The sequence below is a fragment of the Excalfactoria chinensis genome, chromosome 17 (assembly GCF_039878825.1).
Source record: "Excalfactoria chinensis isolate bCotChi1 chromosome 17, bCotChi1.hap2, whole genome shotgun sequence".
NCBI lineage: Eukaryota > Metazoa > Chordata > Aves > Galliformes > Phasianidae > Excalfactoria > Excalfactoria chinensis.
In genome coordinates, this window is record NC_092841.1 from 3,895,756 (window position 1) to 3,923,056 (window position 27,301).

Sequence of the window (27,301 nt, forward strand, 5' to 3'; positions counted from 1 at the left end):
CAAAGCTTCAGAGGACCACCTGGCAGATGCTGTTTGTGTGTTCAGGCGGCTTCGAGGCTGATCATCCAAACAGATCCTCAAATAAAATAAGCATCGGCTCTGCTGCACGGCGGTGTTTCTGTATTCGAGCAGGACAGCGCAGGGATTTGATTCAGGGATGTTTTCTATTCAATAGTGCCAAACCATTCACCCGGTCTGAGGCACGGAGAGGGGCTGCCAGCACCAGCCAAGGTCAGGCTGTGCAGGAGGAGCCTTGGGAAGGCAGGTAAATAGCAGCAGGAGATGAACACTGCTCCTCAAAGATCAGCCCCTCTGTGCTGCTGTGTGTGCCTGCTGCAATCCTTCCTCCTCCCCGTGCCATCCCATCACAGCGGGCATCAGGCAGAGCCTCCCTGCACCGCCAGGCAACTCCTAGCCTTATCAGAGCCATCTAGCCTTATCAGAACCCCCATGGCCAGCATGTGGCCCTGCGACAGGCACCAAGGGAGCAGCCCCTGTGCCTTCCTGCTCTGCTGAATCACCCCAGTGCCTTCCCATAGGTTTGTTCTATGGGAAAGCAATAATAAAGGAGGAAAACCCAAAGGAGAAACTCCCACCAGCCTGTCTCGGTTTCCCACCGCAGGCTGACAGAGGAGGGAGCAGCAGTGAAGGGGGTACAGATGGGAGGAAGATGGGGGTGTCAGCTCACTGTGACAACACATCCCACATGGGCTGGGGGTGACAGCTGTGCCACCGCGCTTGGCACTTGGATGGGACACAAAGCTGTATGGGATGGACACAAGTGCCAAAGCTGCTGCTGGGCGGTTGGAAAGGCCGAGCATCCTCTGCTGCTGCTGCAGGGAACAGCTTCAGTGCCTGCAGCGATTGTGGCCTGGCCTCTGCTGTTCGTGCTGGGAATGGCAGCACTGCAGGCAGTGAGCTCCAGGCTGTGCGGGTGGCACTGGGCCATACTGGTGGTACTGGGCCATACTGGTGGCACTGGGCCACGCTGGTGGCCCTGAGTCGTGCAGGTGGCAATGGGACAGGTGGATTTCAAACACATGGGTTGTGCCCAGGAGTTCCACACCTGGCTGAGAGCTCTCGGATAAGCAGCTGCAAACAGCCTCAGCACATCTCCTGGCCCCAGCACGAGGTGCACAGCAACGTGTCCCCTCCTGCAGCTCTTTGGGGACAATCCAGCCTAGGCACACTGCCCGGCCGCAGGTGACTCAGTGTATGGCACCCAGGCACACTGGTGCAATGCTGTGACGTTGCTCCCTTGGGGTTTTTTCAGTCCCTTGCTTAGCTTCCTTATTGCCCAACGCTCTGCTGAGTTCACAGAGGTGACCCTCATGGCCTCTTTGTTCCCGAGCCTCAGCACAGCGCTCCCACAGGGAAGGATGCATCCCCTATCCCAGCACGGGCATTTTTCCTGCAGTCTTTGCAGACCAAAGATCAGAAGGAGCTGTGAGGGTGACACAAGGCAGAGGACAAGTCTTGCTGCTTCCAAAGTCCCCTCTCAGGCACAGGGAGATGTCGGTACTTGGCACCTTGGCACAGGTCCCCACTCTCCTCCCTCCTGGCCCAGCTTGCAGCCCATCCCAGGGAGGTTTAGTGCCAGGGACACCCCCACCTCACCACTCCTCATTGTCACCCCAGTGCCACAGGCACCTGGCTCTGCTTTGCTCCACCCACCTCCAACCGCAGCTTCCAAGCAGCTGGGTGAAACCCAAAGCTTTTTCCACCCTCATTTCTACCAGGAACAGATTTGCTGGCTGGTCTCACTGACGTGAAGGTGCCAAGGGGAGGGCTGGCTTGGAGCCTCGCTTCTGTAGGATGCGACACATGAGAAGCTCTCAGAAAAGGGCAGGGACTCAGTGCTGGGAGGAGGCTGCTGGGGGTGCAGCTGAGCTCTGTGCTGCAGGGAAGGGGGCTGCAAGGTGTGAAACAAGGGCTTATGTTATGGCAAAACCCAGGAGGTGTTTCCCCATATAGAAGCCTCAGCAGTGCAGGCATGCCAAAAGCACGCTGCAAAGGTCTCAGCACCATAAAGCTTATCAATAGGGGTGGGATGAATCTCAGCTTAGGGCTGTTTTCCTGGTGTAAGGGACCACAGCAACAGAGGTGTTTCCCCATGGAATTCACTGCCAGCCCTTTCTGGCCAGGTCACCCCGTGCAGCACATATGACTGGCTCTGCAGCCCCACAACAGCCCCAACTTGGAGAATGTCTCACCCCAAATCCAGCCCAGCCAGCAGGATGTGCCCAGACCTGCAGTGCCCTCTGAGGTGCAACAGCCACAGTGTGTCTGCCAAGCTCCCAGCAGTAGTGCTGGGGGTACCTTGGGGAGGACTGGGGGGTCCTGATGGGGCTGCTGGAGGACAGGGGGCAGGCAGCCCCAGTGTGGTGGCTGAGGTGGGGAAGATGTTCAGCTTTACAGCTGGATGTGAGCAGCGGGTGCCCTCTGCCTGCACAGAAGCCATGCCTGGGAATGCCCCGTGTTGAATTTGGCCTTGAATTGCACCACACAGCACGTGGCTCCAGTGCTCCCTGAAGAGCCTTTTAGTGCTTAAAACCCAAAACTCCCCCCGTGGGCTTGCAGTGCTTGGTCCCACTGCGGCAGGGACTCAGACCTTGTGAGCACCAGCCGGAGGGGGGAGGAGGGCTCCACCAGCAGCCTGCAGGGAGCACCCATGTAGGGCACAGGGAGTAGCCACATGCAGCACCAGGAGCATCCACGGATGGCACTGGGAGCACTCATATGGCATGGGGAGCAGCCATGTATGGCACTGGGAGCACTCATATGGCATTGGGAGCAGCCATGTAAGGCACTGGGAGCACTCATATGGCATGGGGAGCAGCCATGTACGGCACTGGGAGCACTCATATGGCATGGGGAGCAGCCATGTATGGCACTGGGAGCACTCATATGGCATTAGAAGCAGCCATGTATGGCACTGGGAGCACTCATATGGCATGGGGAGCAGCCATGTATGGCACTGGGAGCACTCACATGGCATTAGGAGCAGCCATGTATGGCACTGGGAGCACTCATATGGCATGGGGAGCAGCCATGTATGGCACTGGGAGCAACCACGTGTAACACCAGGCGGGGCGCTGTAAGGGGGCGGGCCCAATGCGAGACCACGCCCCCATCCCGATCACGCCCAATCGACGCCCCGCCCGCTCGCATAAGCCCCGCCCCCTCGGAAAGCTCCGGCCCAGGTGGAGGCGGCGGCGCCGAGGAGCTGCGGTGGGAGCGGGGCGTGAGTACAGCGAGGTGAGCACGTTGTTACCGGGCCGGGTGGGGGCTGTTTGCTGCTGCTGCTGCTGCTGCTGCTGCTGCTGTTGTTGTTGTCCTGCATTATTTTGTCCCCCCTTCCCGCTTTGTTCCCGGCCGCCTTCCTTCCCTCCCGCCTTCCTTCCCTCCCTCGCTCCGCCGAACGATCCCGCCGCTCTCCCGTCGGAGGGTCCCGAAGTTCCCCGTAGCGCCGCCCGCTGCGCACCCCCCGCCGTTCTAACCCCGCTCCGGGACCGGCTTTGCTCGGGGGATCTCAGACGGAGCTTTATGGCCTCCGCTCCCAACGGGAGGAGGAAGTCCCGGCCCCGCAGCGTCACCGTCCCGCGGCCGCTCGGGCACCGCCGGGGGTTCCCGCTGGGCCTGGGGGGGGAGGGCGGATCTTTTGGGGTCCTCTGTAACTTTACAACCTCGCTTTGGGGTCTTTTGGGGTCCTTTTTTGGGGGGGTCCTTTTTTGGGTCAGCCCAAACCCTCCCAACCTCTCCCGTTCAAACAAAGCTGGACCCGACCCCACCTGCAGTGGGATGGATGTCCCCGCAGCCCCGTTCTTTGTGTTCCCTGGGGGGGTGGGCTTTGTGCTGCAGGGGGTTCACACAACGCCAGTGAGTTATTGGAAGCTGAGACCTCATTACTTCTATCCATACAGCCCGGTGTGGGATGGTGACAAGTAGCTGTTGGAAAAGCTTTTATCTAATGGTTGTTGGGGCCTGGGGATGTCCTGCAAAGCAGTGTGAACAGCCAGGATTTAGGGTCGTTGTGGACCTTCTGGTGTTTGGGGTCGTAATCTTTTCCCCGGCCTTTGAGTAGTGCTGAGAGCTGAGCTTTATCTTGCAAGTATCATATACAGCCTTGCCTTTCTCACCCTGGGTCCTTCCAGTACCTAAAGGGAGCCTATAAACAGGAGGGGATCCAACTCTTTGAAAGGCCAGATCATGGCAGGACAAGGGGGAATGGTTTTAAGTTGAAGGAGGGATATCGGGGGAAGTTCTTTACTATGGGAGTGGTGAGGTGCTGGAGCAGGTGTCCCATCTTTGGAGATGTTCAAGGCCACATTGGATGGAGCCCTGGGCAGCCTGGGCTACATAAGGAGGCTGGTGGCCCTGCATGCAGCAGGGAGGTTGGAGCTTGATGATGCTCGAGGTCCCTTCCAACCCAATCCATCCTGTGATTCAGTTTCTCACATGATTGCACTGCAGCAGGGCTCAGCCTTGGTGTGGGGGGGACCCAACACCTCCCTGCTGCCTGCCCACCCCTCACTGCCCTCATTTTGCTCAGAGATTTCCACATGTGTTGAGCGGGCAGCTCGTTTTTAACACATCGCCTCGTGTTTCTCCACCTGTGAAACGCCACATCCGCGTGGGTGCAAAGCCATGTGCTGCATTGATGTGGGGTGAGCCATGCAGAGATGCTCAGCACCATCCGTGACCCCAACCCGGGGGCTGCACTGTGTGCCAAGGGACAGCAGGTCGGCTGGGAGCTGTGGGTTTGCCCATAGATGGAGCAGCTCGGAGCAGGGCTGTGTCCATGCGGTGTGCATTCATGCTGCCCAGCTCCGAGGTGCCGCCGTGCGTCATGCGGCAGCTTGTGCTGGGGATTTGGCTGGGTTATCCCTGTAATTCACTGGCTGTGGGAATGCTGGAGCTGAGGGGAGGGCTGGGAGTGAGTGTGCTGTGGGTGGGGGCCCTGTGGATGCAGCCTGTGCGCCAGCTGGGAGAGGGGAATGAATGGCAAAGCCTCCCTGGGGAGAGAGAGATGGGTGAGTGAGTGCTGGGACCACACCAGCTTGAGGAGGAGGAAGGCAATGGCTCATGGCATACAGCTGTGATGTGCAGGAGTGCTGGGCCTGGGGAGGGCTTGGCAGCTCACAACCATGCAGGGAGTGGGGCTGGGGTGGGAGCACAGCGTTGTGTGGTGTTGCTGTGTTTGGGTGCTGTGTACTCCGCTTGTGCTGCATTGGATGGGATGTGTGGGACAGGGTGGACCTCTCCCAGCTGGGCTTTCCCATGGGGAATGCAGGTCTTGCATTGGGAAGGAGTGGATTAAACCTTCCTGGGTGGAATTTGGGAGAGATGATGAGGCTGCAGAACTGGCTGATGCTTTGGAGGAGGGGTGGGTGTGCGTGCAGTGGTGGGACAGTGACACAAGCCTGGGGGTGGCTGCGTGCAGATAAGCATTCTGCTGCAGGAGATATGAGCCTGGGGCCAAGTGGTTCTCCTCATTGTTTGTCCGTGGTGAGGGCTGCACTAAACGCCCACAGGCATCTCATGCATGGGGTGAGTGGAGTTTCTGCACAGGGCTGAGCATTACCTCCTCCTACGCATCCCATAGTGATGCTCTGAGCTCAGGGGGAAACCCCCAGTGAACACAGGGACCCCCCCAGGATGTTTCTCCCAGGAGCAGAGCACTGAGGGCGATTGCAGATCCTGCCTGTGTGCTCTTTCCAAGAGCAGCTCTCAAAGCAGCAGCGTTTTGCAGATGTGGGGGAAGGAACGGCTGCCTGTTGCCCTCTCACACAAAGACTTTTGCATCAGACAGGGAAGCGAGAGCAAAGCGGGGGACAGCCCGTGGTGTCAGAGCCATACCCTGCATGGGGGGACCCAGAGCCCAACCAGGAACTGGGGAAGCTCTCAGGGACTGTGCAGCTCAAGCTGAGTTAATGAAGCCCAGCAGCTTGGGCAATCTGTGCTGCACGTGGTGCTGGGATGCATGCACAGGGAGGATGTGGAGCTACAGCTGGGCTCACAAAGAGCAAAGCAATGGGGTGGGGGGTGTTTGGGTATCAACCCATTGGGCAGAGGGGGACGTGCTGGGAATGAACGTGCACATGCCTTGGGAAATGGGCTGGGAAAATCCCCATCCAGCTATTGTGGGTGAGACCTTCCCTTTCCGTGCAGATAGTGGTTCAGGAAACCCAGAGGAACACGGCTCCTGGAAGCATTGCTGTGGGGAGAAAATGGTCCTGATAGGGGGGGGGCAGTGCTCTTGTAGGGATGTGCCATGGGGAAGTGCTCCAATGCACGGCAATGCTGCAGGCACCCGCCTGTCCTCACCTCCTTAGCCCAATGCCCGAGCCATGTGCAGGTGGGAGGGGAGGAGGAAAGCCTGGCTCAGCGTTATCACAACCACCAGCACACCCCGTGGGTTGGCTGCCTCTATCTCGGCCGCGTGGTTTTGCTTCCTTCCAGGGTGTGCCGAGTGCCTGAAACTCATCCGGGATGAACAAACCACGCGGCGGTTGCCCAACGTCCTGCTTGCTGTGGGAATAGGCAGAAGGAAAGTAAGGAGCATTTCCCAATTGTGCGCCCAGGGAACCTGTCAGGCTCCTGCCTGGCCCAGCTGCTCCCGGTGAGGTTTTAGCTTTGGGCGGTCATGCTTGGGAGAGCCCGTGGAGGTGCTGGGTAGGTTGAAGAGGTTTGCTTGGCAAGGCAAAGGCAGCTCTATATTGCAGCACAACCAAGAGCAGCAAGGCTCCAGTGCTGATGGGCAGCTTCAGTGTGCTCCTGAATCATTTATGGGCGTGCTGGTGGTGTGCTGCTCTGCTAATGGAATGGCTCTTTGCAGAGGGGTGTCTGCAGTGTCTCATATAGGGGCTCTGTGGGTTGGTGCACGATACTGCTGCCGGTCCCTTTGCTCTGGTTCCTTACACAGAGCATCCTGGCATCGCCCTGCCCTGATACCATGTGTGAGCTGCGTCACTTTCTCCACCACTTTCCTCCCTGGGTGTGTTTCCTTGGGTCAGCATCTCATGGATCAGCCCAGAGCCCCAGCCCTTGCCTGGGTGAAGGCAAAATCCTCCTGCCTGGCCCCCATGGGGACTCTGGGCTGAGCAAGACTGGGCCCTGCAGCGCTGACAAACCCCTCTGTGCTGTGCTTTGGAGGGCGAAGGGCTGTGCTGGCTGTGGCTGCAGCTTCTTGCAGCTTGCTTTGGGCTCAGGCTGCCTTTTCTCACGCTGAGCACATTGAGTGAGAGCTGTGCCAGCGCTTGAAGGGCTTCATGCCAGTGCCAAGCACGTAGGGGAACAGATAAATGCATTCCCAGCCCCATCCCAGAGGCTTTTTGCTGGCGTGGGGTGAAACTTCCCACACCTCATGGGATGGATGCTGCCCAGCCCTGTGTCTGGCTAACCCAGGGGACTTAGCTGGCAGGGGCTGCTCCCATCCTCCTGCTCTCTGGATGCCAAGCATTGCATTAATTCAAGGAGCCGTGAAAAGTGCTCTGGCCACATGACTGGGCCCGCAGGTGCCTGATGGGGTACAGCTGCCCAACTGCTGTGCCCACGCTGCGTGGGAGGGCACTCGGGTGCTTGGATGCATTGCAAACGTGCTTCCACGGAAAGCATGAAGGTTCTCACCTGGAGCTGTGTGGGAGTCTGATGGAGCAATGAGGGATGGGATCAAGGGCACAAACAGCACCGCTCCTTCTGCATCACCAAACGGCAGCATTGGCTCCAAGTTCTCCTTCAGGTTCCCCTGCGTGCTGCTCGCTGTGCTGGGTGCATCCATAGCAGGGGCAGCACTCAGGATGCTGGTGGCCATAGCAGTGTCCACAGCTGTGTGTCCCCATGCCCAGCTTGTTCCTGCCCCCACCACCTCCTCGGGCTCCCTGGAGCCAGCCCTGCCTGCAGCTGGCACCTCATTGCTGGCTGCCCTGGGAGGAAAACAAACAGCATCTGCAGTTCCCCTGTGAGATGGAAAGTTTCACTTGCTGGGGCCGGACCGCCTGGCTGGCGCCTTCCCAGCTCAGTAGTCATCAAATACTTCTGCACAGCACTTGTGTTTCTTTCCTGCTCTTTTCTCACTCTGTTGAGAGCTTTGGGTGAAAAAATTCCCCTTCAGCCCTGTGTTGTCTCAGCCAAGGCGCCAGGTGCAGTGGCTTTCCCTCACCCTATGCCAATGACCACAGCATGGTCTCCCATGTCCTGTGGCTGCCCGGGGCCATGCAGTGCTGTGGCTTTGTGGCTTTGTCCCAGCATCCTGCCCTGATGTTTTTGGATGGCTCTACCCTTACCCTGATGCTTCTGCTCCCTTTCACAGCTCTGTCCCCAAAGCTTTTCTTGGGAAGGTTTCTGCAGGCCAAACCTGATCTCTCATCCCTGCCTTTCTCTTGCAGCACCAGGCAGAGCAAGAGAACCTTGGCCATGCCCTGGGGCTCCCCTGCATGAAGGACAGGAGAAGGAAGAAGGAGCCTGTTGAGAAGCACTGCGCGGGATCCCTGCCACTCTTATGAGGTAGGGACATCCTAGATAGGCTCAGAGATGGGGGGCTTCAAACATCTGGTTCTAATCACATTTGTGGCAGTGGTGCCTCTCTTCTTCCCATCCAGATCCCCTCCATCGATGACCCTCTGCAGCCCCATCAAAGCTGCTGGGGATTGGGGTTAAGTGGGGAAAGGGAGCCCTCTAAGCTCTCTGTCCTTCACTATGGGTCAGCAGTGTTGTGATTAAGCCCTGCATGTTTGGGCTGCAGCACTGGGCTGTGCTGGGTTGTGGCTGCCCTCTAGTGCCAATGTCCCCAGGGAGTTCATCCCATGGGATGCCAAGCTCCTAAGTGCTGGCACATGGATGGGGAGAGGCCAGAGGGCTGAGCATCCATCCCAGCAGGAGCCCCCTCAGTCCCTAATAGGATTTAGGACTGCTCCCTCGTGCTCAGATGGAATTACCTCTCCCTGCTGACTCATGAGGCTCTGTGTGGTGTCACAGGGCAGCGGGGGGACTCTCAGGAAGGGGTTGCCTGAAGATTTAACTCCTGGCTGTTCCGCTCTGTGCGCTGGGAGGATTTTGGTGTGCTCTGCCTTGTCCTGCTGGCCCAGAGCCCAGTGTGTGCATGAGGGAACATTTTGCGTGCCTGGTCCTATGGACACTGTGCTGATGCAGTGGCCAAGAGGTGCTGAGGATGCAGCCTTGGGGCTGTCCCCTTGTCTGGGATGCCTCAGCGCTGCCCTTTGGGGGCTCCCAGGTAACTGTAAGCCATTGGAGGAGAGTGAAGCACATCCCTCCCAGTGCTTGCAGCATTTCTCTTCCCTCTGGGGTTCTCCTCAGGCAGAGCCCCATTAACATTAATGCTCCTGCTGCCATTTCCACACCAATGCACTCACCCTGCAGAGAACAGGAAGAAGGGATGCAGCAATAGGGCTGTGGCTGCCTCCCCCCTACTCACTCCCTGCTCCTCCCCCAGCCTACTCCTTACTCAAGATGGCATCCAGCAACAAGAATGGGAGCAGCCGCGCCAGCAGCAGCCGCCTGCAGAGCAAGAAGCCCCCCAACCTCTCCATTGTGATCCCCCCATCCCGGGAGGCGGAGGATGATGGCACCCGCAAGGAGGTGAGTTCAGGGGGGCATCTCTCCATCCTCCATAGGGTTTGGTGTGCCCATTGTTACCCGCTGTGCTCTGTAACCTCGTGTTCTGCCTCCCAGCCCTCTAAGGTGCCCATCTATCGGAAGAGCAAGAGCCTGCAGGAGCCACGCTCCAAAGGATGTGACAGCTCAGAACGGCGGCCGGCCTTCCGCAGACAGACATCTCTGTCCCAGAGCATCCGCAAGTGAGGGCTTGGGGGGTGTCCATGGCAGGGATGTGGGTACCAGCCCAAGGGAAAGCCTCAGAGGAGCCTTGTGGCTCAGCTGTTGGATGAGCCCGTAGTAGAATTGGTTGGGAAATGTCTTGGTGCTGTAGGAGCGAATGCCTCGAGGTGTGTGCATCCTGTAGTAGGGTATCTCAGTAGGCTTAGTGGAGCAGTGTCCCACCTGCCCCATCCCATGGATCTGTCAGCTTAGAACCAAGCTGAGCCACTGAGCTCCAATCTGCAGTTGGAGGGCAGAGTGGGACGGTGGCACTGGGGGGCTGACAGAGTGCATCCATCGCATTGCACACCCAGGAGCACAGCAGAATGGTTTGGTGTCAGCGGCGACTGGGAGGGGAAGCGGCAGCACTGGCAGCGCCGGAGCTTGCAGCACTGCAGCATGAGGTACGGCAAACTGAAGGCTGCCTACCGCGACATGGAGCTGCCCAGCCAGGAGGTGCCTTCCTTCCAAGGCACCGAGTCACCCAAACCAGCCAAGATGCCCAAGGTACAGCTCAGGGCACGGGGACGGGGCCCATTAACCCGTCCCCATAACCATCACCAACTCACCTCTCTCTCTTCCAGATCGTGGACCCGCTGGCCAGGGGCCGTCCCTTCCGCCACCCCGATGAAACCGACCGTCCCCATACGCCCCACCACGTCCTGCCCCCACACACCCCTGGCGTTGCATCGTTGGCATCCCTGGGCAGTGCCCGCTCTGGCTATGGCCGCCTGCCGCGCCGCAAGAGGCTGTCTGTGGCACACATGAGCTTCAGGGCGGCCGCCGCGCTGCTCCGTGTGAGTGCTGGGGAAAGGGATCGTCCTCCTGATTCACTTCTCTGCTGTCTTTGTTTCTTGGCTTTTTGCTTTGCGCGTAGACCGTTGTTGGACTCTGCTGCGTGTTGGGATGGGGAGGTGGTGGGTTTTAACCTGAAAAAGAGAAGTTTTGGTGGAAACTGGACCAGAAAGTGGAACTGTCTTGCACGCCATCCCTCGAAAATAGCAGCCTTTGTGTCAAACCAACAACCTTTTGCTGCAGGGGAAGTTTCTCTGGTGCTTTCTGTCACCTGGGGAGTCCTCTGCAAGCCGTGCAAATGGGTCTGTGTGCAGAGACCAAAAAGGGGATTTAGAACTGTGCCACCTATCACGGCCGTGGCCCAACACTGATGGCTCTCGGGAGCAACAGGCAGCTGTGTAACCTCTGCACAGGGCCATGGTTGGCACTTAATGTTTGCCACCACTTGCTGGGCTTTGGGGGAGGCTATGACAAAGCCCCCCCACTTTCTGCAGCACTGAGGCTTTGTGTTCCTTACCCTCATTTGCTTCCCCTGTCATAGGGCCGCTCTGTCTTGGAGCCTCTGGCTGAGAAGCAGAGGAGCACCAAGAGGAGCTTCATGTACCCCAGCTTCATGGATGAGGACGTGATGGATACTGCTGACACACTGGACTCCTCCTTCTTCAGTAAGGCAAGCGCTGTTCCACGCCAACAGCTGGAGCTGGGGGGGGTCCCAGTGCCCCATGTGGGGCTGAGCAGCGTTCTGACTGGGATGGTGGCTCACTGGGCAGCCCTGTTTGTCCCACCCCCTTTGCTCTTAGCATGGCTCAGGGTTGGTCTCTTACTCAAATGGGGTTTGGAGCTGCATGTGCCAATGGCCCTTGTTGTCTGTGCTTTAGCCCTGCCCCAAGAGCGAGGTCATCAGCGGGTGTTGTGCCCTGCGCTGCAGGGACTCAGTGTTGATTGCTGGTGATGTGATCATGGGCACTTCGTGTGGGTGTAACATGTGGTCACTGGGATGACGCTGTGGTCCCCCTCCCTTCCATGCTCCTTCCAGATGGACACACACGACGAGATGTATTCCATGCCGGATGACGTCTTCGAGTCCCCACCGCTCTCAGCCACGTATTTACGCATGCACTCAGTGGGGGAGGATGTCAGGGCATCCCCAGAGGTGGAGCAGATTGCACTGTGAGTGCCAGCCCCTATTTCAGGGTGTCTCAGGCTGAGTGGGGCTGCCCACGGGGCTGTTACCTTGCTGATGGGTTTCTCTCCCTGCAGACGTGAGGGTGCCCGTCTTGCTGCTGCCTCAGCTGGCCCAGCCCCGCAGAGGGGCAGACGCATCGCTTCCAAAGTGAAACACTTCGCCTTCGACCGCAAGAAACGTTACTATGGGCTGGGGGTGGTGGGGCAGTGTCTGAACAGGACGTACCGCCGCAGCCTCAGCAGCATCGTGCAGTCACAGCTGGAGATCACCGACAGCCACCGGTGAGGGCACAGCTTGCAGCCCACCAGGGTCAGCCCCGCTCCTTGGGGCTCCCCCAGGTGCAATTTGGATTTATGTCCCCATCAGAGTTGGGCTCTGGGCTCTCCCCAGGTTACTTCAGCATCCTTGTGCCAACAGGAAGCTGTGACCATGTTCCCTTTGCTCCCCCAGGCCTTATTTCACCTACTGGATCACCTTTGTCCACATCCTCATCACCTTGTTGGTCATTGGCACGTATGGCATCGCTCCCATTGGCTTCACCCAGCATGTGACGACAGAGTTAGTAAGTTTAAGAGCTACCAGCTGGGGCTGTCCCCTCCTGGGTGCCTGGCTCCTGAATGCCGTCCCTCAAGTACATAGTGGGGGTAATCCTGTTGGGGTGAGGGATGCAGCCCCTTGTGGACAAAAGGGCTCAGCCTGTGCAGGTGGTTGGAAGGGACGTGGCACTATGGGGCTGTGCCCTCCATCTGTGTGAGCCTGGTTTCATTCTGCAGGTGCTGAGGAACAAAGGTGTGTATGAAAGTGTCAAGTACATCCAGCAGGAGAACTTCTGGATCGGACCCAGCTCAGTAAGTGATTCCCCAGCCCGAGGTGGGGCTCTCAGGGTGCTCCCTTCTCTCCCCTGGCTACATGGTAATAATCCTAGTCCCAACCTGCTGCTCTGCTCCTTGGTTCTCTGTCTGTGAGCTCCTCCTGCCTGCTCCCAGGGCTCTGCAGCACTCCCCAGAACCAAAGCATCACCGTGGGATGCTTGGAAGACAGCCTGTCCTCTGCCCACCCTCCATTCGTTTGGGTGGGATCTCATCAGCAGGACAGCAGTTGGGAAGGGAGGTGGGGATGGGATGCAGCCCTCAGAGCATCCCTTCCTTCCAGATCGACCTGATTCACCTGGGAGCCAAATTCTCACCCTGCATCCGGAAGGATCGCCAGGTGGAGCGACTCATCCAGCGTGAGCGGGACCGGGAGCGTAACTCGGGCTGCTGTGTCCAGAATGACAAATCAGGCTGTATCCAAACACTGCCACAGGACTGCTCGGTGAGGGCACGGCTGGGGCACGGAATGCACGTGGGGCAGAGCAGTGCCCACATAGCCACACTCTGAGCATCTCCATCCCTGCAGGAGACGCTGGCGACGTTCATCAAGTGGCCCAACAACAACACGCCGACCATGGGCTCCGGTGAGAAGCGCACGTCAGGGGCTGTGTGTCACCAGGACCCCAGGTGGGTTGTGTGGGGCTGGGTTTGCAGCTTGAATGCCTGGAGTTGATTTGCCTCTGAGGGGTTGGTGGCTCTTCCGTGCTGTGGGGCAGTGATGAGGAAGAGAGAATTGGTGGGGAAATGGAGGTGAAGTCTGTTCTAAGTGTGGTGGGTGAGACAGAAAGCTGCCCGAGGAGCATTGCTGTCCTGAGCTCGGCCCTGCCTGCCCCCATCCCTGAGCTAAGCAGGGACACGTGGCATTTTAAGGGGACGCTCAGTGGAGTTACCTAATGGCTGATCTGGCTGCAGTGCGTTTCACTGTAGGATATTGAGCATCTCTGAGTCTAGAAACTTTAAGGGGGATGGCTGCAGGTCCCCTTTCTTTTGCCTGGCCTCAGGCTGGTGGCAGGGTTGTGCAAGGGGAGACTCAGTGACCTCCACATCCTCCTCCTGTCACCAGGACATGTGAAGAGCCAGCCTCAAACCCTCCCCATGTGTGGCCAGACGACATCACCAGGTGGCCGGTAAGAGCCTTTAGTGAGGTGCCCACCATCCACACCAACACAGCCCCTACAGGAGGTGAACAGCCTCAAGCGTGGTGTGGGGGCTGTAGGAGGCTCTTAGCAGCCCTTGCACTGCAGTTCCTTTCCCTTCTCATAGATCTGCACCTACGAGACTAAAACCAACCACACAGGCCTCCCTCACATGGACTGCCAGATCAAGGGCAGGCCCTGCTGCATCGGCACCAAGGGCAGGTGAGGTACAGCCAGCAGGCACCAAGCCCAGCAGGTTGTGCAGTGTTCCCTGCACCTTGGTGCCCCCCATTGATGTCCTGAGTTGTACCAAGGATAGAAGGAGACTCTGGGGGTGAGGGTGGGATATGCAGTAACAGCAGGGCTGCTGCTGGGGGTGCTTGGAGCAGGGAGTGCACCCTGCCCCAGGTGAGCCCACTGCCTGCCCTCTGCCCAGCTGTGAGATCACAACGCGGGAGTACTGCGAGTTCATGCATGGCTACTTCCACGAGGAGGCAACGCTCTGCTCACAGGTGAGGGGCTGCGGGGGGAACACAGGGGGCTTGGGGTGAGCAGTCTGGCTGGGCATCACTGTGCTGGCACTGGCAGGATGGGCTGCCTCCTCATCACCTCCCACCCACGTCTCCCTTGCTAGGTGCACTGCCTGGATGAAGTCTGTGGCCTCCTGCCCTTCCTTAACCCTGAGGTCCCCGACCAGATCTACCGCCTGTGGCTGTCCCTGTTCCTGCATGCAGGGTGAGCAGCAGGCTGCGGGCACCGGGAGTGGCTTGGGATGGTGGCATCCTTTGGGACAGCCTGTCTGTGGTCCCTGATGGGCTGGGAGGGGAGATGGGGGAGCGCTCCCAAACTACAGCAATGCACGGCATCAGTGGGGGACAACTTGTGAGCTATCTTGTGGGTGGGAGCACTGGGCAGGGGCTGTGGTAGGGCAGGGGTCTAACAATGATCCTCCACCTCCAGCATCATCCACTGCCTGGTGTCGGTGACCTTCCAGATGACGGTGCTGCGGGACCTGGAGAAGCTGGCGGGCTGGCACCGCATCTCCATCATCTTCATCCTCAGTGGCATCACAGGCAATCTGGCCAGTGCCATCTTCCTGCCGTACCGGGCGGAGGTGAGGGCAGCTTGTGGAGCTGGGGGGGCTCTCCCCATATCTTTGCTCCCCCCTCAATGAGCTCTGGGTGCATGGAGCATTGCTGCCCTTAGCTTCGTGGGGAAGGGGCTGCAGGGCCCAGCACAGAGATCTCACCTCTCAGCAGGTTTTGCATGCATGGGGAGGGATGGGGGGGGTCTGTGCCCCACGTGCGAGGCTCACGTCGCAGTGTGCCCCACGTGTTGGTGTGTGCAGGCTGGCAGATGGCTAATCTGCTGGCAGCAGAGCTGGCAGGCTTTAGAGGGGATCACACCAAGCTCCCTAATCCCCCCCTGCTGTGTGTGATGGGTGTGGGAGGCACCCTATGCCTGGCTCTGCCAAAACAGCACCAGCACTGCCCGTGGCAAATGTGTTCTGTGAGGGGAGACCCTGGGGATGTGGGCACACAGCTGGGTGATGTAAGTGGGCTCTGACCTCTTGCAGGTGGGCCCCGCCGGGTCACAGTTCGGTTTGCTGGCCTGTCTCTTTGTGGAGCTCTTCCAGAGCTGGCAGGCGCTGGAGAAGCCATGGAAAGCTTTGCTCAACCTCTCTGGCATCGTCCTCTTCCTCTTCATCTGCGGCCTCCTGCCCTGGATCGACAACATTGCCCACCTCTTTGGCTTCCTCAGCGGCCTCCTGCTCTCCTTTGCCTTCCTGCCCTACATCACCTTCGGCACGATGGACAAGTACCGCAAGCGAGCCATGATCATCGTGTCCCTGCTGGTCTTCCTGGGCCTCTTCACCTCTCTGTTCATCTGGCTCTATGTCTACCCCATCAACTGGCGCTGGATCGAGTACCTCACCTGCCTGCCCTTCACCAGCAAGTTCTGTGAGAAGTACGAGCTGGAGCAGGTCCTGCATTGACCCATAGAGGGGCTGCAAGGCTGAGGCTGGCCTGCCCAGGCCCTGCTATAAGCCCAGGACATCTTATGGGGTGAGGCAGCAGCCGGACCCCACGGTGCCAATCCTACTGTGAACATAATGCCCTTTTTGCATGGGGCACTTTTGTACCTACAGCTCCTGGCCGTGTCCATCACCTCTGGGCTGACGGGGGCTCTGAGGCTGCACTCTGGTTCATCCCTTTCTCCAACCTGCCCCAGTGGGGATGGGCTCCTCCAGTACATCTCAGCCCTGGGGTTTTTAATTCTGGGAGGGCTGGGGGTGTTTTCCTGAATGGGCTGTTTGGGGACCCTGGTGGTTTCCCCACTGTTGGACTTTTGGAGTTGGGTTTTGTTTTGGGTTTTTTCTTTTTTTTTTTGCAGTTCTGACGCTCTCAGAGCTGAAGATTGAAGGTATTTGTCAGCCCCCTGTTTGCTCCCCAAAGGACTCAGGAGCAAAGCTGGGCTCCTTGCTGGGTGCTCCCCCACTGTCACCTCTTGTCCTTCAGGGTGTAACCAGGTGGCTCATCCAGTGCTGTGGGTGACAGCGCTGTTAACAGGAGCAGCACGAGTCCCCCATCAAAACAAGCATCTAGTCTAGGTGTCTCAACCCCATATATCCCCCCCCCTTTCTTTGCCGCAGGCCGGCTGCAGCCCCATTCCTTGCTCCTGCAGTGCTGCTCCAGCCAAAGATTGGCGCCTCACCTCACTTGTCTCTTTTTGATACTTTTATTATTATTATTATTTTTTAAGAAAGCTGTGGAATTTTTTTTCACCCTGAATAAATTTCTACCTGTATTTAATGAGCTCCACGAGGCCTCGATTCCCCTCCGTGCTTTTGATGGGAGGGATTTGGCAGCAGTCAGTAGGGCTGTCCCTGTTCTGCTCCCTAATTCCCCTCTTAAAACCCCCTCTTGGGGCAGGGATTTGAGGATGGTGCTCTTGGCTGAAGGTAAATGATCCACGGAGCCTCCATCCACTGCCCCAGGGCAGCATGGCCCCAAGTGCGTGCCCCACCTTCCATCAGCTGCCCTGTTCTGCCCCTTTTCACTTCAAGCTGAGCCACCCCAAAAGGCAGTGGATGGCTCTGGGCTGTTTGGCTGGACCTATCTGTGCACGGAGCTGGGGGGGCAAAGACAGGCAGGCGTGTAGAAAACAACCACTGCGTCTTTATTTGCTGCTTCACAACAGACCAAGGCTTTTGCAGGGGGCTCTTCCTGGGCAGGTGATTTCTGCATGCATGACTGGCCCTGCAGGGAGGATCCTGGCTGTGCAGTTTGGGGTGGCTGTAGGTGGGGGGACACCCCAGGGGTTTTGTGCCGTAAAGGTGCCTGCAGGCAGGGGGTGGCTGCAGGGGCTGCTCAGAGCAGGGCTTGGCTTCGTGCGTGGTGTTGGGCTGTGCTGGAGAGGGGGACCCTGGGCTGGGGGCTCAAGGTTTTCAAGGCTCTGCTGAGGCTCTTGGCTTTTCCATCCCTAACAGATCCCGTGGGGGCGCAGCCCTCCTGTGGGCTCCCCTTCATTGCCCCAGCTATAGAACTGGGGGCGCAGGCTCGGTGCTTGCAGGCTGGGTATTTCCCCAGCCCTGGGAGAGTGAGGCACAGGGATGGGCTGGGGGCCAGGCTCATCCCTTGGCCAAAAGGCAGATGTGTGTGAGCAAGGAGCTGCGGCTGGGGCCGGCAGGGAAAGATGTGCAGCCACGGTGGGGATGGAGAGGGCTCACAGGCTGCCGCGTTAGCTGGGCTGCGGGGCTCAGCAGCCGCTGTTCCTGCGCATGAAAGCGTGGCCCCGCACCTCGTGCTGCATCTCAATGAAGGCCAACGCGCCCACCGTCACCTGGCAGGGACCCACAGCCTTGAAACCGCACTTCTCATAGAAGGGCACGAGGAAATGTTCGCACATGAGCACGGCGCGCCGGGCGCAGGGCAGGCAGCGCAGGTACTGCAGGTACCGCCACATCAGGATGGAGCCCTTGCCTTGCTGCCGGAAGGTGCGGTGCACGGCCAGCACGTGGATGTGCACTGCCGTGCCCCGCGGCTTGTGCAGGGTCAGAGCTGCCTGTGGGGAGGGAACGGGGCCGTTAGCGGGGCCGTGCAGGGCAGACAGAGCCTCCGTTCCACGTAGCCTAGGCCCGGCTCCTACCTGGCTGAGCCTGTCCTGGTCCCAGAGGGAGCCGATGATGAAGGCCACCAGGCGACCTTCCTCGAACCAGCCGAGAGAGAGCTCCGGGCACAGCGTCAGGAAGTGCCGGATCTCATCCAGGTGCAGCGGGCAGTCGCCGGAGACGGAGATGAAGGCTGGAAGGGGACGGCGCTGAGCTGCCGGCTCTGACACCGGGCTGGGGTAGGATGGGGACGGGGCAGCTCCTTACCTTCCCTTTCGATCTCGAACACACTGACGGCATCCTCGGGGCTGAGGCAGCGGAACTCGCTGGCGGGCAGCGTGTGCCGGCGCTGGCGCCCGGGGGAACTGCGGGGACCCTGCGGGTGGGTGGGCTTCAGGAACGGCACCGCGCTGAGCACTGGCATCCTGCTCTGCTCCCGGCTGTTTCTCTAGGGCAGCTCTGTCAGCTCCGGGCCCCAGCAGTGGCACTGCAGCCTTAATTTCAGCTTAATTTCAGCCAATCTCTTCCTGAGCTCTTAGCTGTTGAAAATACCTGTTTGATTATGCATGGGATTAGGCTACCTGCCATCCTTTAGCTATATATGCACGTGTGTGCATAGATACAGCAAATACCCACCCACAGCAAACCCTGCTGTCACCCCTGGGAGTCAGCACGAGCTGTGAACTGCAGCCAACCTCCAGTCCCAGGGGTCTGGGCAGTGGGATGGAGTTGGGGCTGAGCATCTTGTTCCTGTCCAGGGCATAAAGGTGACATTGGTGCTGTGTATGCACCAGAGATGACCAGCCCGGAGCTGCATCAGGGGATCAGGTTGGGGATTAAGGAAAGGTTCTGCATCAGTGGGTGCTGGTTGTGGAGCAGATTCCCAGGGCAGCAGGCATTGAACCGCCAGAGCTCAGGGAGTGTTGGGATACTGCTCTCACATGTAGGGTTTGGGTGGTGCTGTGTGGGGCCTGGGCTTCCACTTGATGATCTTTGTGCATCCCTTCCATCTCAGGGTGTTCTGTGATTCTGTGTCATGCTTGTGCTGTTGGGGGTTTGTTTGCTTTCCCAGCTTGTTCAGGAGGTAAAATGACATGGCTTAGCCCCAGCCTTGCCCAAAGAGCCCTTATGTGTCCCACAGCCATACCCCAGGACTGTCCCTGCTGCTCTGTCCCATCCATCACCACCCGCCCTACACAGCTCAGCCAGATCCCTTTGCTTGAGTCAGATTCTGTGTCATAAATCCACCTCATGTTTCATGCCCGATCAAACCAAGTTAATAAACCCAGAGAGAAGCGCAACCCGAGCACCCCTGGCCTGCGGGCAGGAATAGTGGCAGCAGCTCCCAGCCAAGCGGGAGCCACAGGTCAGCCAATATTCAAAGCAATTCACAGCAAAGCCAGCATGGAGCCAGGTCAGTTCTGATTACTGTTCAAGAGGTGCCGGCTTTCCTTGCTAATTATAGGCTTGCCTCCAGCTAATAGGATTTATAGAAACAAAAGCATTACCAGCACAAGCCTTGCACAGGGCAGAGCCAAAGCAAGCTGGGAATTTTCCATCTGGAAAGGCTGAGAGCTGGGTGCTGGAAGTGGTGAGACGGGGTGTTGCTGTGATTCCCTTTCAGTGAATCACTGGGTTAGCTGTGGATGTGCTCTCTGGGCACAAAGGCCATCAGGGACAGGGGAAATATTTAGCATCCCTCGTGCCAGTTCTCATTGCCAAGGGGTAAGTGCAAGACTGGTGCTGGGAATGAGTGCTTCGTGCTCGCATGGATGGGATGGGAGCGAAACAAGACAGCACTACAGGAATGGGGCGCTGTGATGTTTGTAGGATTCGCAGCTTGGTGTCAGATCTGCTCACCCCCTGATTGCATCAGGGCTATGCAGCAGGCTGGGCTGGCTCAGACACCCCCCGTGCTTATAGGAACTTCTCAGCACCCCAACACAACAGGAGTGCTGTGGGGTACAGCCTGCTCTCAGCTCCTTCTCATTGAATCTTTTTCCCCTCCAGCACTTTTGGCAGCTCAGGTCACACAGTCAGCAGGCTGCTGGAGTTGTGTTTCTTTTCTGGAAACAAGCTTTTGCTTTTTGCTCAGCTCCTCAGCTCCCTGCACACACAAAGGTCTTTGGCATGCAGGGAACGTGCACACTGAGATGGCTGCAGGTCGCTGGGAGTGCAGTGAGGGATAACCAGAGTTAGGAGGAAACCCCTCCCATCTCCATCAACCCATCTCCCCCACTCTAACACAGCTCCCTGCATGTTCCTATAGTTGTTTATACCCTGGGGTATATTAAGCTTGTGGCTCCTTTCCACATCCCCGTATGTCAGGGTGCACATATTAGCACACCAACTACACACCGTCACATTGTCCCCTCCTTTAGTGTTTGTGCATTACAGAGCCCAAAGCACCTGCACGGCCCACAGAGATGCTCTCACCTCCAAAATCCAAGGCAAGTCAAGCTCAGTGTCCCAGCTCCCTCCCTTCTGGGGCAGTTCCCCATAGCCCAAAACAGCACAGCGACCCCCATGTCACCAGCTATCCCCAAGGCCACGGGGATCACCAGGTCCCAGAAACTCTGGGCTTACCGGCTGTGGGATGGGGATGGGGATGTGCTGCTGCTCCTCTCCAGCCTGATCCTGTGACTCCTCGTGGCCGTGGGACAGCAGGGATGGGGCTGCAGGAACACGCAGAGCCTCGCTTATATAGTTGTTATTTATGGAGCACGTGATGAAGTTCTAAGGGGTTTATAACCGTGATGAAAGACGAGGTGAGAAGCTTTAAGATGACGAGCAGGCAAAGGATCCCGCCAGGCAGCTGAGGCTGATTTCTTTACCCTGGCGTGACTGACTGCGGAGGGATAAAGCTGATTTAGCTGATTGCTGCGTGCTTGGGCTGAGCTGACAGGGAGAGCCGGGCTCAGGCAGGGAAAGCCACAACGCATCCTGCTGTGTGCCAGTCCTGTCCTACACCTTCCTCTGCCTCCGCTGCAGGGATCCGTGCATCCGTACATCCGTACATCCGTACATCCGTACATCCGTACATCCGTACATCCGTACATCCGTACATCCGTACATCCGTGCATCCGTACATCCGTATATCCGTGCATCCGTACATCCGTGCATCCGTGCCTCCCTGCCGGCCCGCACACACACACCGTGCAGCGCCGGGCAGCGCCCGCGCGATGGCAGCAGCGCCCCACGCACCGGAACCGGGCCGAAAAGAAACGGGCTCTGAAGGGTTCGGTGTGTGCGGAGCAGCGCGTGGAACGGCTCTGAACGGGGACGGTTCCGTCTGCGCTCCGTGCCTATGGCACGTGTCTGTATTTCAATCGCTACGTGCAGCGGGGGGTGGTGAGAAGCATCGCTGCCGTAGCGGTGCTTGGAAACCCGTCCGTGGAGCTGTGAGGACACAACGTCCGAGCATCGCTTCTCCGCTCGGAGTCTCGGACAGAGATTACAGCCCATGTAACGGAGCGAAAGGCCGGGACGTCCCGGAGCAATGAACGCACCCCCCGCCCGCCTGCCCTCCTCCCTCCGCTCTGCCCCTCCCACCCGATGGGCGTGGCATCCCCTCGGGCGTGTCCAATCAGCGGCCACGCCCGCCCCGCCAGCGTCGCCGCGCAGTGGGCGTGGTCCCGCCAAGCCCCGCCCCCTGACGTTCTATGCGCGCCGCCCGCCCCGCCCCGCCCCTCCCCCATCCCGTGCCGGCGGCCGCGCGCTCTCCCGCTCAGCCCGGCGCCATGGCGGAGCTCCCCGCTGAGGTGGCTCCGGCTCCCGCCGCCCCCGCCCCGGTCCCCGCGCTGCCTTTACCTCCGTCGGCTCCTCCGGGCGGTTCGCAGCGCCTTCTCTTCTCCCACGACCTGGTGTCGGGTCGTTACCGAGGCTCGGTGCGTTTCGGCCTGGTTCGCCTCATTCACGGCGAAGACTCCGATTCGGAGGAGGAGGAAACGGCGCCGGCGCCGGGGGGAGGAGGCCGAGGAGCCGGAGGAGCCGCCAGCTCGGGGGGCTCGGAGTCGGGCGGCCCCGGGGCGGGCGGCACGGAGGAGGGCCGAGCCAGCCCGCTGCGGCGGGGCTACGTGAGGGTGCAGTGGTACCCGGAGGGCATCAAGCAGCACGTCAAGGAGACCAAGGTGAGGCCGTGCGGGTTGAGCCCGGCCTGGGCCGGGGGGCTGCGGGCTGCCGGGTGGGCTCTCGGCACACGGAGGTGCCGCGCTGGGCCTTGTTCCCTGCGTGAAGCCTGCGGGGCTGCAGTGTGGGGCTGTGTGAGAGGCCTGGCTGGCGGGGTGCAGCGTTCAGCCTGCTGCCGCATCCCGTGTGCGTGTGGAGCGATGCTTGTAGCATCCCTGCAGCTATAGGGAGCTGGCAGCGCAGCAGCCGTGTGGCTCTGCTCTTGTTTACGCCAGCGTTGGTTTGAGCTGCACGTAAATCTGTGTCCTCCAGCTGTGTGAATGCGACCCTCCGGCTCCGTCCTGCAGGGCTGGGTTTGCGGGTTGGGTGTTAGGAAGGGTTTCTATTCAGAAGGAGCGGTGAGGCAATGGAATGGGCTGTGCGGGGAGGGGGGGGAGTCACCATCCCTGGAGGTGCTTAAGGAAAGAGTAGATGTCATGCTTAGGGACACGGTTCGCGGTGCTGCTGGTGGGGAGGCAGCTGGAATGGATGATTTGAGCCATCTTTCCTCTCCTTACTGATTCTATTCTGTGTTTCTGGGGCATCCCTGCTACCCAACGCTCCGACAGCGCAGAGACAAAAGAGAGAGGGGCACTGTGATGGAGCACAAAGGGGCTGCCAGGCACGGGCCTTGTGCTGAGTGAGGCAGGAGGCACACACAGGGGCTGCTGGGCTCTCTGCTTTGACTTCTCCCAGCAGCTCAACATGCCAAGCAAGGAGGTGTGCGGTGGTCCTGCGGGGATGGGTAGGATGGTGAGCAGTGGCAGGATGAGCTATATTTAGGTGATAGTGTCATTAAACACGTGACCGTGTTGGAGATAAGCAAAATGAAAACGGGCATCAGGGAGAGATATTGCTGTGTTGTGTGTTTCCAGCTAAATAATAAAAAAAGCCTTTTCTTTCCCTAAAGGAATCACGGTTCGATCGCTGCAGCTTTCAGATACAAACTGTGTGTGCTGTAGCAGCACAGATTGGCCCAAAGTGGGCTGTGTTTTCTGACATCCAAAGCCACCCCAGGTTGGGGGGAGCTAACATGGATTGAATTGCAAAGTGCTCATTTTGGTGGCTGGATAGCTGTGCCCCTGTGCAGCATTAGGGAGAGCTGGGCTGGGTTGGGGGGGGATCAGAAGGCAATTACATAAATAGATGCTCTTCCTTTTTGTGGTCTTGCTGCTGTGGTGTAGGCATCTCTGCACTCAGGTAATAGACCCCGGGGAGAAGTTTCTTAAGTGCTTGAAGAATTCAGGTGTACTTACCGTATTGATTTTTCCATTTGAAAAGCTGCCCAACAACCAAATTGCCTGGCATTGTGTACAAGCTGCTCTGCAGTGTGGGATTACTAAAAACAAACCTGACGCTGCTGGGAACACACAGGGCTTGCCATCTCGTGGTGGTAAGTGAAGTCTTTTGGCTGTCTGCTGACCCGGCCCCTTTGTGTTATGGCACCAGGTGAGCCTGATGTCCCTACCTGGGCTGAGGGGAGCAAACCACGGGCACCACGTGGTTGTCTTGGGCCTGAGGTTTGCTGGCTTGTGGCTGCTGTTCTCAGCTGTGTCTGCAGGTACATCTTCTGGCTGCAGCTCTGACTTTCGAGTACCTTTGGCTGTGAGTTTGTTTGATGCCTTCAGGAATGTTAACCTGGCCTGGTATAGCCGGACCATGGGTTGCAGAGGATGCTTGTTGCCATCCAAAAAGCTGCTCTGTGTACCCAAAACTGGGTTATGATCTGAGAGCTTTCCTGTGTTTTCTTTCAGCTACTGGGGGCAGGATTTATTTTTTTCTACTAGGGAAAGGTAAGCTGATAGTGGTTACTGTTGCCTCTAGAAGCTGAAAGCTTTTGCTCTCTCCTGTTAGAAGTGGAAGGCAGGCTGCTGCTTAAACCCCACCACGCCATTCCTGATGTTAAGAAGTAACAGAAGCTTTCTCTTGAGTTTGAGCTGACGTTTGGGACAAAGACCCATTGGCTCTTCCACCTGAACAAGGGGTTTTTCCAAGCCTTTGGTTCTGATAGTCATTAGCAGCATCGTGACATTCACGTGAGTAAAAAGGAGCCAGGATTTCTTCTCTCTCTCCTCCTTTCCTGCCTTCCTCGGCTGCTTTCCCAATTCAGAGCATAGGGAAATCATTGTTGCCAAGTAATGTAAAACCCAGACAGCCCTGGAAGGAAACACTTCCCTTTCCAGAGAGGTGTGCCAGCCATGTCCTGTCTGACCCAGGTCCTGTCACACAGAGAACCTGCAGAGCAGTTCTGGCTGCTAGAGCCACCCTGCTTGTCTTCGTGGTGCTGCCTCAGTGCTGGATGGATGCGTTGCTCAGAAGTTGCATTGCTAAGAGCTGGGAGTACCTGCTGCTTTTTCTAATCAACGAGCAGAGGTTCGGACCCAGCAGAATTGTAATGTCAGAGTTGCTCAGGTGTAGGTTATATTCCTTCTGCACACTTGAGCTGCCTTTGGGTTCTTTGCAGAAGTGCTTGACCAAGTTGGGTAGTAGTGAGTCTTGTAGGGTGCTTTAAAACATGGCTACCTTCCTCCCTCTTCCTCTCACCTGGAAGCTTCACTGCTCTTCCCTGCCTTTCATTTTCCCAAAGCCTGTGCAAGGCAGATATGCCTCTTCTGCAGATGGGGGAAGCAGAAAGTGCAGGTGTTGTGTTTCAGCACCTTATCAGAAGGCCTTCAGCAGGGCAGGCTGCTGAATTCCTGCCTTGCGCTCTGCCTCGGGATAGAACTGCTTGCGGCAGCACCCAGGTGTGATGCTGTGTCCCAGCAGCACCTTCTGGTTTACATGGCAGCCTGTAGAGACCCCATGGGGTCTCTGGGGAGTATTTAGCTTCCAAACCACTTGGTTTGAATGGCTCTCAGTCTGTTCAGCTTCACTTTGCTGCTCAGTTCAAACTGTCTGGGGCTCCCCAGGCACAAATCCCATGGCTGATCAGCTCACTGGCTGCAATTGTTCTGATGCTATCTCCTCGAGTCTGAATTCAACTCTGCTTCATCCCACACAGCCCTTCTGTTCCTTCTCAGCCTCCACTGCTGTGATTTCTTGACCTCAAACATTGAGATATGAATATCAGGTTGCAGGAGAACTTTCTGAAGGTGTTATTCCCACGTAAATTCAATATTTGCATGAATGCTTGTCTGAATCCTCTCGTGCAGTCACTACTTTGACCTAAACTTAGGAGTCATGATTTTTCTCTCTGTCCCACGGGAGAAGGAGATGCTCCCATTCACTGAAGGTCTGTGCTTCCACCTCTCTGTCCCTTTGCAGCCACCACCAGCCCAGTGTGAGCACTCCAGACACAAGACCTCACTGATGACCGCCTTGCAACTGCAGAGTGAGCGCATAGAGAGCCTTAAAAACCTTCTGTCCCTAAACCTGGGCAAGGTGTCCGCTGCCTAAAGCATGGTGATGCAGAACACTCAAGGCTCCAGCAGGTGACAAGGGGCAGTTCTGCTGTGTGTGGGTGCAGCTCCTTCTCCAGAGCCAGCAGTAAATGCTGCTCAGTGCGGCTCTCGGATTCCACACACATTAACCAATAGCACTGGTTTGTATCCCTTGTGAAGCTATATCCAACCCTCTTCTTGCATCTGATGTTTCAGTCAGTCTCCCAGGGGTGCTCTGAAACCACCTGACATCCGTAGCCATTAGAGACAGGAGGGAAGAAAGGACTTACTGGAACTGCATAAAACAGGAGCCACGTCAGACAGTCCTGCCTGTGAGTGCTCACCACAAGGTCACGTACCCACAAGTTGGTTTTTTTGCTTTATTTGATGCTTGCCAGATCGACTTGGGGATCATCATTACTATTTTACTGCAGAATGGACTCCTGTGCAACACAAGTATGGGTTGTTACTGTATGGAGAGTTATTTTGTGTGCGTGGTGAGCTGATAATTTGGGAGCACAAGCGGCCACCTGGGCTCAGCAATTAATTAGTGCTCCTCCAGCCCCAAGCAGGAGTGTTATTCTTAAAATGGACAAAGCCTCCCCCTGAGCAGGCAGGTCTGTGGCTCACAGGTGTGCTGGGTTAGCTAAAAGGGAAGGGAAAGAGACAGCTCAATTAGTGATGCTCTTAGGACTAACACACAGCCTGAGGTGTGCTAAAAGCTTCAGGAGGAATCAGTTGGATCCTGAGATACCTGCATGAGAACGAGCGAGGTGTTTTGCTGTGACTTTCTCATGAAGTTTCCCTTTCATCTATGCTGTGCAGCTCCAGCAGAGGCTTCTGCAGGGACCTGGCTGTAAGCGACTCGGTGAAGTTGCTTTTTTTGGCTGAAGTCCTGTGTTGAAGTTAAGTGGCACAAGCTTGCAGGGTGGTTTTTGGGACAAGGTCTTGCTTATGCCAGCTGTCCTCAGCTCCCTCCTCAGAGCAAAGACGCTATTTTTACTGCTCAGCATCTGCGTTGGTGCTGGGAGATAACTGGCATTTGTGAAGCTCAGAACCTCTTCTCCTGTGTTTAATTGCTTGTGGGATTTCAGGGGCTCTGAAGGCGATGACACCTTCCTGAATGCTCCTTGGGAGGAACCTGCCTCGTTGTTTGCACACTCCTTACCTCCCACCGTCAGTATCAAACTGGTGCTCTGAGCTGAAGCTTCTACACTTGCTTTTGGTGTTGCCAGCAAGGCCTGGAGCTGAGATGTGAGATGACAACGTGGGCTTTTCTTTTCATGTGGTGGTGCTTGGAACGCATAACACATAGCTCAGGTTCTGCCTTGTGCGGGTTGTATGTCCCACTCCAGAGGTCTTCAGGGCTGCGGTGAGGTAGGAGGATGCTAACTGTGTCCTGGGACAAAAAAAAAGCCTGCAGGGAGGCTTTGTGGTGGCACTGGGGCTTTTTTCCATGCACTTTGCATTTAACAGTGAGGTCATTGGGCTTGACCGAATGAAGGCAGTTCTTGATAGAAGGTGTCTCAGTGCTCACCTCCTGCATTGGAAAGCTGATGGGAACCCAGAGGGATCCATGTCAGCCCGGCTGAGGGCTGAGCGGGCAGAGGAGGGCCCAGGTGGAAACTGGAAACCAGGCAGGAATCTTCCATGTATGCTGGTGTAGGTGGAAGCTAGGATATGCTCCTTGATGATGTGTGTGGACTCTGGTATCAAACTGCCTTGGATATATGCCTGTGCAGGGAAAGGATAGGTGGTGCTACGTTGGTTCTCTGCCCTTTGTGGTGTGGGCTTTGACTCCGCTTTATGGAGAGAAAAGA

The 27,301-nt window shown here is 57.6% G+C and overlaps 3 protein-coding genes across 6 annotated transcripts in view; 2 read left to right on the top strand and 1 right to left on the bottom strand.

Moving 5' to 3' along the window:
* Positions 1-3,154: 3,154 nt before the first annotated feature.
* RHBDF2 (rhomboid 5 homolog 2) lies at positions 3,155-16,644 on the top strand. 3 transcript variants are annotated; one of them, XM_072351823.1, is made up of 19 exons: positions 3,155-3,258; positions 8,388-8,505; positions 9,452-9,597; positions 9,691-9,815; positions 10,149-10,341; positions 10,419-10,631; positions 11,171-11,299; positions 11,666-11,799; positions 11,890-12,096; positions 12,266-12,377; positions 12,589-12,663; positions 12,968-13,129; positions 13,214-13,314; positions 13,751-13,814; positions 13,951-14,045; positions 14,260-14,335; positions 14,458-14,558; positions 14,784-14,937; positions 15,400-16,644. In XM_072351823.1, the coding sequence occupies exons 3-19, from the start codon at positions 9,469-9,471 to the stop codon at positions 15,817-15,819; spliced, it is 2,490 nt and encodes an 829-aa protein (XP_072207924.1). In that variant the 5' UTR covers positions 3,155-3,258; positions 8,388-8,505; positions 9,452-9,468; the 3' UTR covers positions 15,820-16,644. The 3 variants fall into 3 exon arrangements, with proteins under 3 accessions (XP_072207924.1, XP_072207922.1, XP_072207923.1); XM_072351821.1 differs by having other exon boundaries at positions 3,176-3,258; positions 9,452-9,815; XM_072351822.1 differs by having other exon boundaries at positions 3,176-3,258; positions 9,452-9,815; positions 15,421-15,962.
* A 338-nt stretch (positions 16,645-16,982) lies between these two features.
* AANAT (aralkylamine N-acetyltransferase) lies at positions 16,983-21,436 on the bottom strand. Of its 2 annotated transcripts, XM_072351974.1 has the most exons (5): positions 21,139-21,436; positions 20,521-20,782; positions 18,202-18,486; positions 17,973-18,127; positions 16,983-17,888 (listed from the first exon to the last, which is right to left on the bottom strand). In XM_072351974.1, exons 3-5 carry the CDS (start codon positions 18,356-18,358, stop codon positions 17,583-17,585), a joined length of 618 nt encoding a protein of 205 aa, XP_072208075.1. In that variant the 5' UTR covers positions 18,359-18,486; positions 20,521-20,782; positions 21,139-21,436; the 3' UTR covers positions 16,983-17,582. The 2 variants fall into 2 exon arrangements, with proteins under 2 accessions (XP_072208075.1, XP_072208076.1); XM_072351975.1 differs by lacking the exons at positions 20,521-20,782; positions 21,139-21,436 and adding an exon at positions 18,571-18,640.
* A 169-nt stretch (positions 21,437-21,605) lies between these two features.
* Positions 21,606-27,301, top strand: part of UBE2O (ubiquitin conjugating enzyme E2 O) — a 47,421-nt gene continuing 41,725 nt past the window's right edge. The window contains exon 1 of the mRNA XM_072351622.1: positions 21,606-22,064. Coding sequence (XP_072207723.1) covers positions 21,675-22,064 — 390 coding nt within the window. The 5' untranslated portion in view covers positions 21,606-21,674. The remainder of the gene's footprint in view (positions 22,065-27,301) is intronic.